The following is a 12,500-nucleotide window of genomic DNA, read 5'->3' as shown; positions in this document are numbered from 1 at the left end:
AATACCCCCCCCCCCCCCCCCCCCTGTAATGCTCTTACTACATAAATGTCATGTGATGTTGCTGTTGTTGTTGTACCTAGACTGTAACGTGTGCGTGTGTGTTTGTGTGTGCGTTTGTGTGTGCGTGTGCGTGTGCGTGTGTGTGTGTGTGTGAGGTTTACATGCACAGAAAAAAGATATGTCTTCCCAGAGCTCTGGGTCCCTGAGGGACTTTAGAACAGTTGTGAAGTGAAGCAGAACTGGCTGTTATCTGTAACTGGGCTACCCATATACTGTAGTCACGTGTAAAAGAAGAAAAAGGTGTAAAAACATGAATCCTGTAATTACGCTGTGTGTGTGTGTGTGTGTGTGTGTGTGTGTGTGTGTACCCGTATGATGTGTATAAGACCTCACATGCTCAGATTGTGTGTGTGTGTGTGTGTTTGTTTTTCTGTTTGTGCATGTGGGTCTGTATTGTGTATGTGTATGTGTGTTTTTGTTATCTGTGTGTGTGTGTGTGTGTGTGTGGTCCTACTCACCCACACTCCTCTTGCGTCTGCGGTGGACCTGCGAGCTCTTCAGGTCCGAGTAAGTGTGGGAATAGTTCTGCTTGTGCTGCTTCTGCTTGTGCTCCTCGATGACTTCATTTCCCGTACCTCGTCAAAACACAAGGCGGCCATATTACTTCCCCGATCACTTTTCATGAAAGCTAATTTAACTCCCCACCCCACCACAATGACTCCATTCAGGCCTCTACAGTGCCCTGAGCCTAATAGAAGGTAAATGAGTCTGCGGCCGCGTGATCTGCTAGGCTAGGAGGGATTGTATCATTTCCCTTGGCTTCCACTAGCGCTTTCCACAACAAACAATGGACTCGGTTAGTCATCGCCCTTAATTGGGAATTCACCACCTTGATTATGTTGAGCAAAGAGTCCATGATGTCATTCAGGCAGCCACTGTAAACAGGCCTGAACACAAGATGTCTGAGCGCAAAAAACTCTGTGCAAATACAGAGCATGTGTGCGCCTGTGCCAGCCGAGAACACACACACACACACACACACACACACACACACACACACACACACACACACACACACCACACACACACACACACACACACACCTCCCATACACATCCATGGACATTCACTACTACGTTCAATGACATGCATTTGCGAAAGGTTGTTCAGGAAACCTGCCCTACAAACAAACAGGCAAGTGTTCAACCTTTACTGTATTGTGCCTTTGCAAAGCACGCGTGCGACTGCTAGAGACGGCAGCCCCGCCTGCGCTCCAGTTCTGTACAGCTGCTGTTGCAGACACACACTAGCCTACGCTGCCTGCCTCTGTCTGCCGCGGAGTCTCCACAGTCTGGCACAGGTGTTCTTCCCTCGTGGCCTACATCTGGCTCCAGGAGCCTGACCTACTATAGGTCTGAGTGGCAGACAAACAACTTCACGACAGACGAGCGGCTTTATTCAGTGATACTGCAAACTGAATTATGGGAATCCCACAAACTCAAATTTCAATTCAAAATGCTTTATTGACATGACAAATAAGGCAATTTCATTTTCAAAGCAGTCATAACTGAACCAGTTCTTGCTCTCGTTCTCTCTTCTCTCCCCCCCAACTCTCTCTATCTGTCTCTTTCTCCTCTCTTCTTCTCTCTCTCCTCAGTCTCTCCGTCTATTCGAGCCCATACTCTTTTGTTTGTTCCCTGTTGCCTTAACGACCTGAGCAAAAGCAAGACACAAATCTCACAGGTAAACACTGAGGCGCTTCCAGGTCCCTTTTGTCCCTGTGTGGACTTCAAACAGACACCCGTCTGTTTAGCAAACACACACACACACACACACACACATAGACTTTCACACTCCTTTGGCCTGTTTGTTTGCTTTGGACTGGGGACCACTCCCGCCTCCTCTGGTTCGGGTCCTGACCCAAAGACTCAGTGGTGACAAGGAAGAGCGAGTGTGTGTGTGTGTGTGTGTGTGTGTGTGTGTGTGTGTGTGTGTGTGTGTGTGTGTGTGTGTGTGTGTGTGTGTGTGCGTGTGTGTGAGTGTAGCGTCCCGTAGAGGAGATCAGGGGGCTGTATGCTACACTCAGCTTGCACCCATCTGACCTCACCTGTCAAACACACCTGAAGCAGGCCAGCATTGGACACTGGGAACAAAATTTTCCTTCCATGAGTAAATACTGGTTTCTCTCTCTCTCACTTTCTTCTCTCTCTCTCTCTCTCTTCTTAACCTTCTCCTGACCTGCATGTTCTGAATGGGCCTAATACATAAAGAACTCTTTTGTGGAGCAATTTCTTTCAACGCAGAGGAACTGACAAGAGATCAAAAGACGCGCAGCAAAGCGCAGCACAAGACAGGAGTGGCAAGAGCTGAGCAGGGGAATGGAGGGATAGAGAGTAAGAGGAAGAGCAAGACAGAGAGAGAGAGAGAGAGAGAGAGAGAGAGAGAGAGAGAGAAGTGGCTTTTAAGTTCCTCAAATGGGAAACTGACAACAAGCAAGAACAAGAGAGACAGAGAGACAAGGGCAGAGAGGAAGAGAGAGAGTGAAGAAGAGAGGAGCACAGATGAGTAAGGGAGAAAGAGGGATAGAGAAAGGGGTGTGGGAGAGAGGAAGAGAGAGAGAGAGGTGCCGGAAAGTGTGTAGTAGAGAATAGCACAGGTGATTGAGGGAGAGAGTGAAGAGGAGAAGAGCACAACTGAGGGAGAGAGGGGGATTGAGAGAGGGGTGGAAGAGAGGAAAAGAGAGAGAGTGAGAGAGTGAAGATCACAGGTGATTGAAACTAATAACAGGGCCCAAGCCGGAGTGGCAGAGTGGAGTGCTAAAAAGCCCCTCTCTTCTCCTCTTCTCTCCTCTCTTCTCCTCTCCTCTCCTGGCCTGAATCACTAACGCTCCACTGACTTCCAATTACTCCCTCCATTAGCGGAAAGCCTCCACTCTCTCTTCCTCTCCCACCCTCCCTTACATCACTCTCTCTTCAAACAACGAGCTGCTCTTGTGGCAAGCGAACAGGACGCGCTCCAGGGAGAGAGAGAGAGGGAGAGAGGGCAGCTGTTATCTGGCCCGGCTCTCAGAGCGCAAGATAAGGGCTGGCCGCTGCATGCCAGCGCAGACCAGAGGATAATCACCCTTTAGGGCACCTGCCTAGGTGTGAACAGCCAAAGATTAGGACTGTAAAAGCACAGTTTTTTTTTTTTTTTTTTTGCTGATGCACTGAAAAAGCTGGTGGCATTAACTGACTCAAACGGCGTGAAAGAGTCTGATTGAGCAAGCCAGGGGGACTAAGAGCTGGCCAAAGCATCTGTCTGTGGATACTCACACTACAGTATTTTTTAACTAAATGTGTCTGTGTGCGTGTAGTAAATGTGTCCTTCTTTCAGACACACACAAACACACATAACTAACACCACTAACAAAAAAGACAGACACACACACACCATAGGTCACAGGCAACATTACTGTCCTGTCGCTTGCAACAAAAGCACTGAAAATACACTGCTGGCGTCACATGCCTCTGAATGGGCCGACCTGACGGTCTGGCAGCCAGACAGATTTATGCTGCCGCAATAATAATCAGGGTACTACTGTTACCCCGGAAAACATTCCTTCACGAGGAAGGCATCTAAATTCAATTATGAACACCTCTTCTCATGCAAGGGACACTGCAACACACACAAGAAAGCTTTATTCCGGGGCTAAAGTCCAGTCGCAATAAGACAAAAGAGTCGTCTGTACTTTCTGTAAAGAAAGTGGCCTGTTTCCCTCTTAAATAGAAGATCACCCCAGGGCAGTTGCCCGAAATGAGCACTAGTGCACCAACAAAGATATGATATTGACCGTGTCAACTATGTCTCTGTATTTAGGCCGACCTTTGAAGAGCTATTTGTAATTCGGTGTTCACCACCAAACCACATAAAAGCCCTCATACGATGTATGGTGCGTGCCTGAATAAATACAGACTCATGTGAACGCAAACAGCCTCAACCCGTGCAACACTGTAATACAACCCAACTTTGAGAGAGAGAGAGAGAGTCGTGTTGGCTACCACATTCAAGCAGCACGATTGTGGCTGGCAACCTCGCGCCTTGCGTTCTCGTTTTACAGTGATACGTACACCCACCGACAAACGCCATAAAGCGACCTGATTGCGGTTGACAACTGCCAGAGGAATCCAGCCAAACGCATACCTATGTGAAAGTCCACGTATGTCATATGTGTACAGCCGCGCATATGTACGCGCTTACACCACAACTCAGTTTCAGTGGCTGCCTACAGCCAACGGATCACGCCTGTAACCGCACAAGTTGGCCTCATCAGTCACCCTCTCCCGTCAACATAAATCGCATCCCGCGTTTCTGATGCGTGTTTGTTTACGCAGAGTTCATAAATACGACTTTGACACATCACAAAAAGAACCTCCCCCGGATATATCAAGTTTAAACTCAACTTGTGTGCAAATTAAGATTGGATTGCTATTTGGTCCAACGCAACATAGCGCACATTTTTCCTCATTCACGAGTCTTTTCGATAACCGGGGGGGTCTCTGGAATTTTTTGTGCAAATAATAGTCTTTCTTTTATGCCACCCTAGCACTGCCTGGAACCAGACGGTTTATAGTGAAACACCATATAACTCCTAAATAGGGTAAACATGCACATGGTATCGCTCAGAATGAGAGATTAGAATTGGACAAAGTTCACTGCAGCGGACCAAGTCAAGGAGCTGGGATTTACCTACGAAGTCTATGTCCAAGAGCCGCTGGAGGTCGCTGATGCTGTTGATTTCACTGTGGGACAGTCGCTCAATCAGCTCTTGTGGAAGTTCCTTCAGTCAAAAGAATTAAGAAATGAATAAACACACAGGATTAGGGAAGACTAAATCAAACAAAACGCCTACATGTATTCACTAAATTAGACATTATTATATGCGCTAGAGTGTTTACGGTGAGACCGACAGCATGCGTGCTTCACTGCTCTTGTACACAGGGCGCAGTTTACAGTTCACTCAGCCGCTCCACTTTCCACTTGCACTTGTTGCAGCGTCACTGCGCTTCGTTTGCCATGAGACACATGTATTTATATCACTGCAAGGCAAGAACTTATGCCCCAGCCAAATGTAACCGGGAAACTAAACTGAATGGACGGGTTTGTAAACATGCTATCCTCTATAGATCTGCACTACACTGAGTCATGCCTGAGTGTTTTAACAGCGTGCTGAGGAACACCCTGAGTGTTGATCTTCTGATCCCAGTGAAGTAGATAAGTTGCCCCAGGGCAACACGTTTGTCTTGCATTTACTTCCATTCGGTTAAGGCACCGGATACCGACTTAACAAGTACAGTAAATGAGCACACACTGTGTATGCCATAGTAGCCCATCTGTTTCAAAGCAAAATTAGAGCAATATTTAGCTGACTTTGTAAACATGTGTTGTAAGTGATTTTGCCGTGGTTTTCCCACGCCTCTGCTGAAATACAAGAAACCTCGGCAACCGAATCCCTCAGCGCATGCAAAACCTAATTTAGTTACTAGTGCCAGCAAGAGGGGTTAGGCTATACGGGGCAATGCTGAACACATTTCAACCTGTTGTGTGTTGTGCGGACGTGTTTTGTGCGCTTTACCTCGGCATTAATGAGCACCAGGCACGACGTACAGAGGAGGAAGTAGAAAAGTGCGGTTCTCATCTCCCTTTAATTTCGATTTCCCCCAAAACAAGAAACACGTTTTCTTTAGGAGCCGCCAAGTCGCTCCTGAGCGCAGGGGACCCAGTACCATCCCTCGGAGAAAGCGGGGTGAGAGAGGGGATCCTCCAAGAGCCACGTCCAGCCCAGCGAACAGTGGCTCTCGGCAAATCTGAAGGAGTTTCAAGTTGACCGTGGCGTTTCAGGGCCAGACCTGTTCAATTTCCAATTTGTACTCGCCCGAGACTCCCAGAGTAGCTTTTCTGATGGTAGCTTCTCAGGCGACAGTTCGACATGGTTCCAGAAGTCAGCCAAGCGAAACAAGTTCTAGATCGGAACCTGCAGGCATTGCTCCAGAAATTATATTATGGGATTATTTTATTGCAGGCTATGAAAACAAATGAGAAAATACCTTGAATAGAAAATCGAAAGTTTCCCAAATGGCAAGTAATTTAACAATCAGCAGAAAAGTGACAGACTCCAATTTGTAGCTGGAAATTGCTAAAGACAAATCTTCTCAACTGCGTCCGCTTTCTCAGTGATACAATCCAAAAAACGTGGTCCGTGAATAAAAAAATGAAAAAGAGGTGAGGGTTACGTGTACCGATTTCTCTCCTGTAGTGTTCGAAGAAGGGGCAGATGCGCGACAGGTCCTTCTGTGTCCAGGACTGCGCGCTGTGTGCGAGGCTGAGCGCGTCTGAGCCGCGGGATATAACCAGCCTCAGCCTGCGTCTCAGATGCGCCGCCCCCCGTCTTTCCAGTAATCTCGCATCAATCCACCAGGGAGCTGGTTGGCTGTTTGCTGCATGTAAAATATAACCCTGCCCTCCCTCCCCACACCGCTCCACTCTCAGACTAATAGTCAGGTATAAATGGCATTTGTGCAGATGCCATGAATTGAGCTTGACTACTTCAGTGAGATGGATTATCTGCCTTCATTTGTGTGTTGTGTGTTTAACTGATAGTTGTGGATTAATCTGAATGCTCATACTTGCTCAAGATTCTTCAACATAATATCCAAACCCCAACTAAATAGTCCAGCATAATTATGCAACAGCCAGGAAGTGTTGAGACATTGACTAGTTTGACTTTTTTCATTTCCCAAAAAGAAAAGAGCAAGACAAGTCATGTATGTGCAGTGTGACAGACTCTGAGTACAATTCCATGTCAAATTCCTCAGTCTAAATTTAGACATGCCAGCCCTTCATCCTGAGGGGAAAGTCATTCATTCCCTCTTCCCCACTCCACTCCACTCCACTCCTGTGTGAGAAAGGATGACACATCGCATTTCCCACCCAGACCTCAGCTCGGCGGCTCGCCTCTCTCTCAGTGGCTTTTTTGAATGGCTTGGTAGAGGGTGTGTGAGAGACAGCCCCATCCCCAACACTGTTCCTGTCCCCCAGCCGTGTCGGCATCTCTGCTCTGGCAGGTGTTGCGTAACAAGCTGGCCTGATGAGGTCTCCCCCAGCGGATCCCGAGTCTCTCCTCCTCCTCCTCCTCCTCCTCCTCCTCCTCTTCCTCCTCCTCTTCGCTCCCCTGGGGCCACCTCACGGTGACAGGCCATCCTTAGCCATTACATCACAGTCGGCACTCAGCTCTGCTCCACACCACATCAAGAGCGTTCCGGGGGGGGGGGGGCACCAAACAAGAAAACAGAGAAAGGAAGAGGGGATGAGGTGAGCGAAAGGAAGGAAAAGATGGGCTAATGGAGGTGGAGGGAGGGAGGGAGAGAAGGAGGGTGGAGGGAGGAGTTTCAGAAGTGGAGAGAAAACAGGAAAAAAGGGACAAAAGCAGAAAACAATAAAAGTGTGATACTGACAGAGAGCGAAACCGAGAGAAGAGGGGAATTTAGGATGATAAAGAGGGAGAGAGGGAGAGAGGGTTGGAGAGAGGAGGGGTTGGGGAATGCAAAAGAGAGACAGAGAGAGAGAGAGAGAGAGGTTCCAGCTTCTGGAATACACGCGCTATTAAACAATATGTTTACTGGCAACTGCTCTCTGTGTACCTGACAACATCAGCCCCAATAAATAGTTTTATGGAAGCTGGCAGGCACACAGTAAAGCAGGCCATAAAGGCACACTGGAGAAAGGGCGCTTCTCTGAGCAACACCATGAGCAAGCCAGGGAGTGAGGGAGTTGAAGTGAGAGGGTGAATGAGTGAGTGGGTGAGTGGGAGTGAGAGGGTGAATGAGTGAGTGAATGAGTAAATAGCAGTGAGAGGGTGAATGAGTGAGTGAATGAGTGAGTGGAAGTGGGAGTGAGAGGGTAAATGAGAGAATGAATGAGTGAGTGGAAGTGGGAGTGAGAGGGTAAATGAGTGAGTAAATGAGTGAGTGGAAGTGTGAGGGTGAATGAGAGAGTGGAAGTGGCACTAAGAGGGTGAATGAGTAAGTGTCCATGGCAGTGACAGGTTGAAGAAGTAAATGTGGCAGTGAGAGGGTGAATGATTAAGTGTTCGTGGCAGTGACAGGGTGAAGAAGTAAGTGTGTCAGTGAGAGGGTGAATGAGTAAGTGTCCATGGCAGTGAGAGGGTGAATGAGTGAGAAAGTGAGTGAGAGACTTAGTGAGCAAAGGAGAGGGTGAGATAGTGAGAGTGTGAATGAGAGTGAGTAAATGTGTGAGTGTGGGAGGTAGTGACAGTTGACCCCCCCCCCCTTCCCCCACCTCCCCAGGAAGTGAGAGAATTCCAGCGTTGCACGGATGTGGTGGACATTTCATTTCAGTCCAGCCAAAAGGGCCTCAGGACTGGCCAACCTCTCCCCTGACACCAAAGTCCAGTGATGGACATGGAATGCATAAACAACCCAGTTCTCATGTGAAGATATCACATCCTATAAATCACATGCAATGCACACTCAGTGCCACCACCACCATGACACACACGTTCCTATGCTCATCTTGAAAGCTAATGATACAGAAAGCAGCTTTTGGAGTAATGTTCCTGAGCAGTGTTCCTGAGTATTGTTGTTTGGGGACATTTCCAGAGAATTTTAATTCTCAGGAAGCAAATGGTCATTGTGATACAATCAGAGTTTGGAATACATCAAACGTTTTATGTGATTGCCCGGCAACACTGCTCAAAAGAGTTACCCATGCATCATTACCTTATAGGGCTGTTCACACCAGGACCGATAACTATGAAGATAGCTACAGTATAACTAACGCTATGAGTGTGCACACTGAAGAGAAAGTCTCTCCTCATGTTGATCAAAGCGATGTCTAGAATGTGATGGATTCTGATTGGCTATCAGCTTTTTATCGTTCTCAAAATTGCTCTGAAGGTGATCCCCCAACGATATCGCTCTCCATGTCGTTATTTTTATACTTTATGTGTGGATGTTTTTGTTGTTCCTTTTGCTGTTATCATTATAGTAATTGTTCTTGGTGTGAAGGGTCTGAGATGACATTCCTTTGTCATTTGTCATGTGCTTGCAGTGTTGTTTAAACATGGAAACACACAGTGACCTCTGACCTCGTATTGGTCAGCCTTCAGCCGAAGTGAAGAGATCCCCACCCAGCCCTATCAGGCTATCACACCATGAGTCACACTCCTGTGTGTGTGTTTGTGTGTGTGTGTGTGTGTTTGTGTGTGTGTTAATGTAATTATATGGTCCTGTATGACTTGATATGATCCTGTATTACTACTACTAATACATGTTTTGATGCTTTCTATATTTCTTTGCTTTGACAACACTATCCAATCCAATTGAATTGAGAGATAGAGACAGTGAGAGAGAGATAGAGAGAGAGATAGAGAAATATACTCCCCAGCCCCCATCCACCTCCGCCCCCTCTGAGGGTTAAAAATCCCCAGGAGATATCAAAGGCCTCCAACCACACCAACATACTCTGGTTGCACAGGCTGGGTTATTAGTGGTTTCTGATTGACCGTTTAGGGGATGACACAGCTCTTGATTATGCCAAGAGCCCCACATAGCCCGGCACACACCTGAGTGTCTGGGAGTTGGAGATGTTGCCATGCCAACGTCTCAGTCTCGTTCTGTAAACAGCTGAGAGATCTTCTTTTTTTTTTTACAGAGGTAATTCCTGAGAAGGTTTGTCCCTGTTCAAAGGTCTGCATTCCATCAGGCTGGATTCTGCCCTGCCCCTGTACCAGAGAGAGAGAGAGAGAGAGAAAGGGAGAGAGAAAGAGAGAGAGATTGGATGCATATCTATTTGCCATATATTGTATTCCAAGTATTCTCTATGTAAACTTATGTTTATTAAAATGTTCTGCTTTGGCAATGCAAACATATTTGTCATGCTAATAAAGCTCACTTGAATTGAAATTAAATTAAGAGAAATTGAGAGAGAGAGAGAGAGAGAGAGAGAGAGAGAGAGAGAGAAATACAGATTGATATAGCGTACAAAGAGGGCAGGACAGCTAATGAAGCAATAAGAGACAGAAGAGTGAAGAGAAAGATAGTTAATCGAGAGAACACAAGGGGGTTAGAGAGAGAGAGCTGACACCTTCTGAGGAGTTATTCCTGGTCAGCACTCCTGCTTACCTGGACACACCTGGCATTTCCAAATGGCCTGCAGACCGTAGCCACCTGAGGGTGCTGGACGTAGACGTAATGAGAACTGATGATTGGCCACAGCACTGCCCACCTGCTGGGCACAACGGTGGGCCTGTGTTCGTCTCCTGCCCTCATTTTAATTAGACACACTCCCGCTCTGCTTCACCCATCTCTGCCAGGCCAAAGCATTGGCACTGCCATTTGGCACTGGCCTTCGCCCGATGCCAGCCTTTATGAGAGTTGTTTTTAATGGCCGCTGGGATGCATAAATTCATTATTACTGGGATCTTCTCAGTTACTTTCAGCAAACACACACACACACACACACACACACACACACACAGCCTCTGGCTGTCCAGGTCCAGGTGAGTTGGCCTATTAATGCAGGAAGGCCAAGGTGCCCAGTTTCACTCTCAGGTGGTCTCTTAAGATCCTGACCAGGCACTTTTCTGAAGACACGACTTTGTATGATTGACCAAGAGAATAGGATCTATAGCTGCTAAACATACTAAAGCCACTGTATCATACGGTACCCAATATACACATACTCTCTCTCTCACTCTCTCATTCTCCCACTCACTCTCTTGCTTTGTCACTCATTACTTCACTCATTCACTCTTACTTTTCACTTTTAAAAAAAAGAGTTGTGTTAATAGGGTGTGCAGTGTTTCCAAAGTATAAAGAACAATACAACAAGACACTTGAGTTGCAATGTCCCGTGATGCAAAAGGCAGAATATAAAATCACACATGCATGCATGCACACACACACACACAAACACACACACACATATATGCACACACGCACACACACGCACACACACACACACACACACACACACACACACACGCACACACACACACACACACACACACACACACACACACACACATTCACAGACACACATACAGACACACATACACATACACATACACATACACATATATACACACATACATACACACACACACATATACACACACTTTTATCACAGGTATGTGTGGCATACTAAGAAACACCATGCCAAAAGGGGTATAGTGCCTATCTATCAAAAGCTGTAACTTCTCTCCTCTCATGCAAATCTGCAAGAAAAAGACTCAGCACACACACATACACACACACACACACACACACACACACACACACACACACACACACACACACACACACACACACACACAGACAGAGAGGGAGAGGGAAGAGACTGGCAACAGTCGCTGAAGATGATCTCTGTTTTAAGCGAGATCATCACTTCCCTCTGAGTCTGCCCCTGACCTTGTGCCCCGGCGTGAACAAAAGTCTCACAGAGGCAGACCACCAGTGTGTGGGAAGCCCCTCAAAAAGACACACAAATGCATGCACTAGAACACACACACACGGACACACATGCACACACATGCACACACAGAGAGAAACACACATGCATGAATACACACACACACACACACACACACACTTAGTCAAACTGGCTTAGATCTGTATAACAAGTTGTAACAAGTAGTTCTCATCCCCTTTCATGCTTGGCCAAAGTCATTTATTTACACACACACCCCACTCTCCCACCTTCTTTCTTCACTCCCTCGCTCTCCCTCTGTGTCTTCCTCTATCTCTCTCCCTCCCTCTTTCTCTTTCCCTCTCTCTCTCTCCCTCTTTTCTCTTTTCCTTCTTTCCCTCTCTTTGTTTCTGTGTATCACTGTAGGCTTATGGCATGTAGAGGTGTGCTGAGGAAAAGCAGTGTGATTGCACCCTGCTCTGGTGTCCATCAAACACTGACCCAACCCCAGTGTGTTTGTGTGTATGTGTGTATGTGTGTGTGTGTGTGTGTGTGTGTGTGTGTGTGTGTGTGCATGCTGGGAACAGCAGCGGAGGGAAGAAGTGGGGTACCCCTGCACCATGGTGGTCTGACCTGCACTAAATCCAGAGAAACCCCCATGCCACAGGCACAGAGATGTATGGGTGCCAGGATGGCACAAACAGTATAAGTGAATTAATGGCCTTTTTCTGTGAGAGGCAAGGAACAGCCATAGTGGAGAAGACTCAGAGTGTCTATGAAACTATGGTTATGGTGGACTATGAACAAATCCCTATTCATGTGCCATATATACATTTTGCCTACATTTGTGGTCATATGTAATTTTTAAAAATGTCCCATGTTGAAGTGGCTCCAGTTGTATGTGACATTTTCAACTCCTTCTCTTGCAGCAGTGGAAGGAAGCGCGTGTGGAGACTTTTTCAGATAAAAAGGGAGAAAAAGAAGGTTGGAAGGTTCTTGTTCTGAATTGTGAGAGTTATTCTAGCCTGCGGTTG

At 46.9% G+C, this 12,500-nt stretch overlaps 1 protein-coding gene across 2 annotated transcripts in view; it reads right to left on the bottom strand.

The window, feature by feature from the left end:
• pdgfab (platelet-derived growth factor alpha polypeptide b) overlaps positions 1-6,358 on the bottom strand; it is a 23,364-nt gene extending 17,006 nt beyond the window's left edge. For both annotated transcript variants that reach the window (XR_006030889.1, XM_042086958.1), the window contains exons 1-3: positions 5,615-6,358; positions 4,729-4,819; positions 519-635 (exon numbers count right to left, since the gene is read on the bottom strand). Coding sequence is in view for 1 of the 2 variants with exons in the window: in XM_042086958.1 (XP_041942892.1) it covers positions 519-635; positions 4,729-4,819; positions 5,615-5,677 (271 nt within the window). In the remaining variant the exon portion in view is untranslated. The remainder of the gene's footprint in view (positions 1-518; positions 636-4,728; positions 4,820-5,614) is intronic.
• Between the last annotated feature and the right edge of the window lie 6,142 nt (positions 6,359-12,500).

This window comes from Alosa sapidissima, chromosome 3, assembly GCF_018492685.1.
Source record: "Alosa sapidissima isolate fAloSap1 chromosome 3, fAloSap1.pri, whole genome shotgun sequence".
NCBI classification, from domain to species: Eukaryota; Metazoa; Chordata; class Actinopteri; order Clupeiformes; family Clupeidae; genus Alosa; species Alosa sapidissima.
The sequence above is the reverse complement of the archived record's forward strand: the minus strand, read 5'-3'. Positions and strand labels throughout refer to the sequence as shown.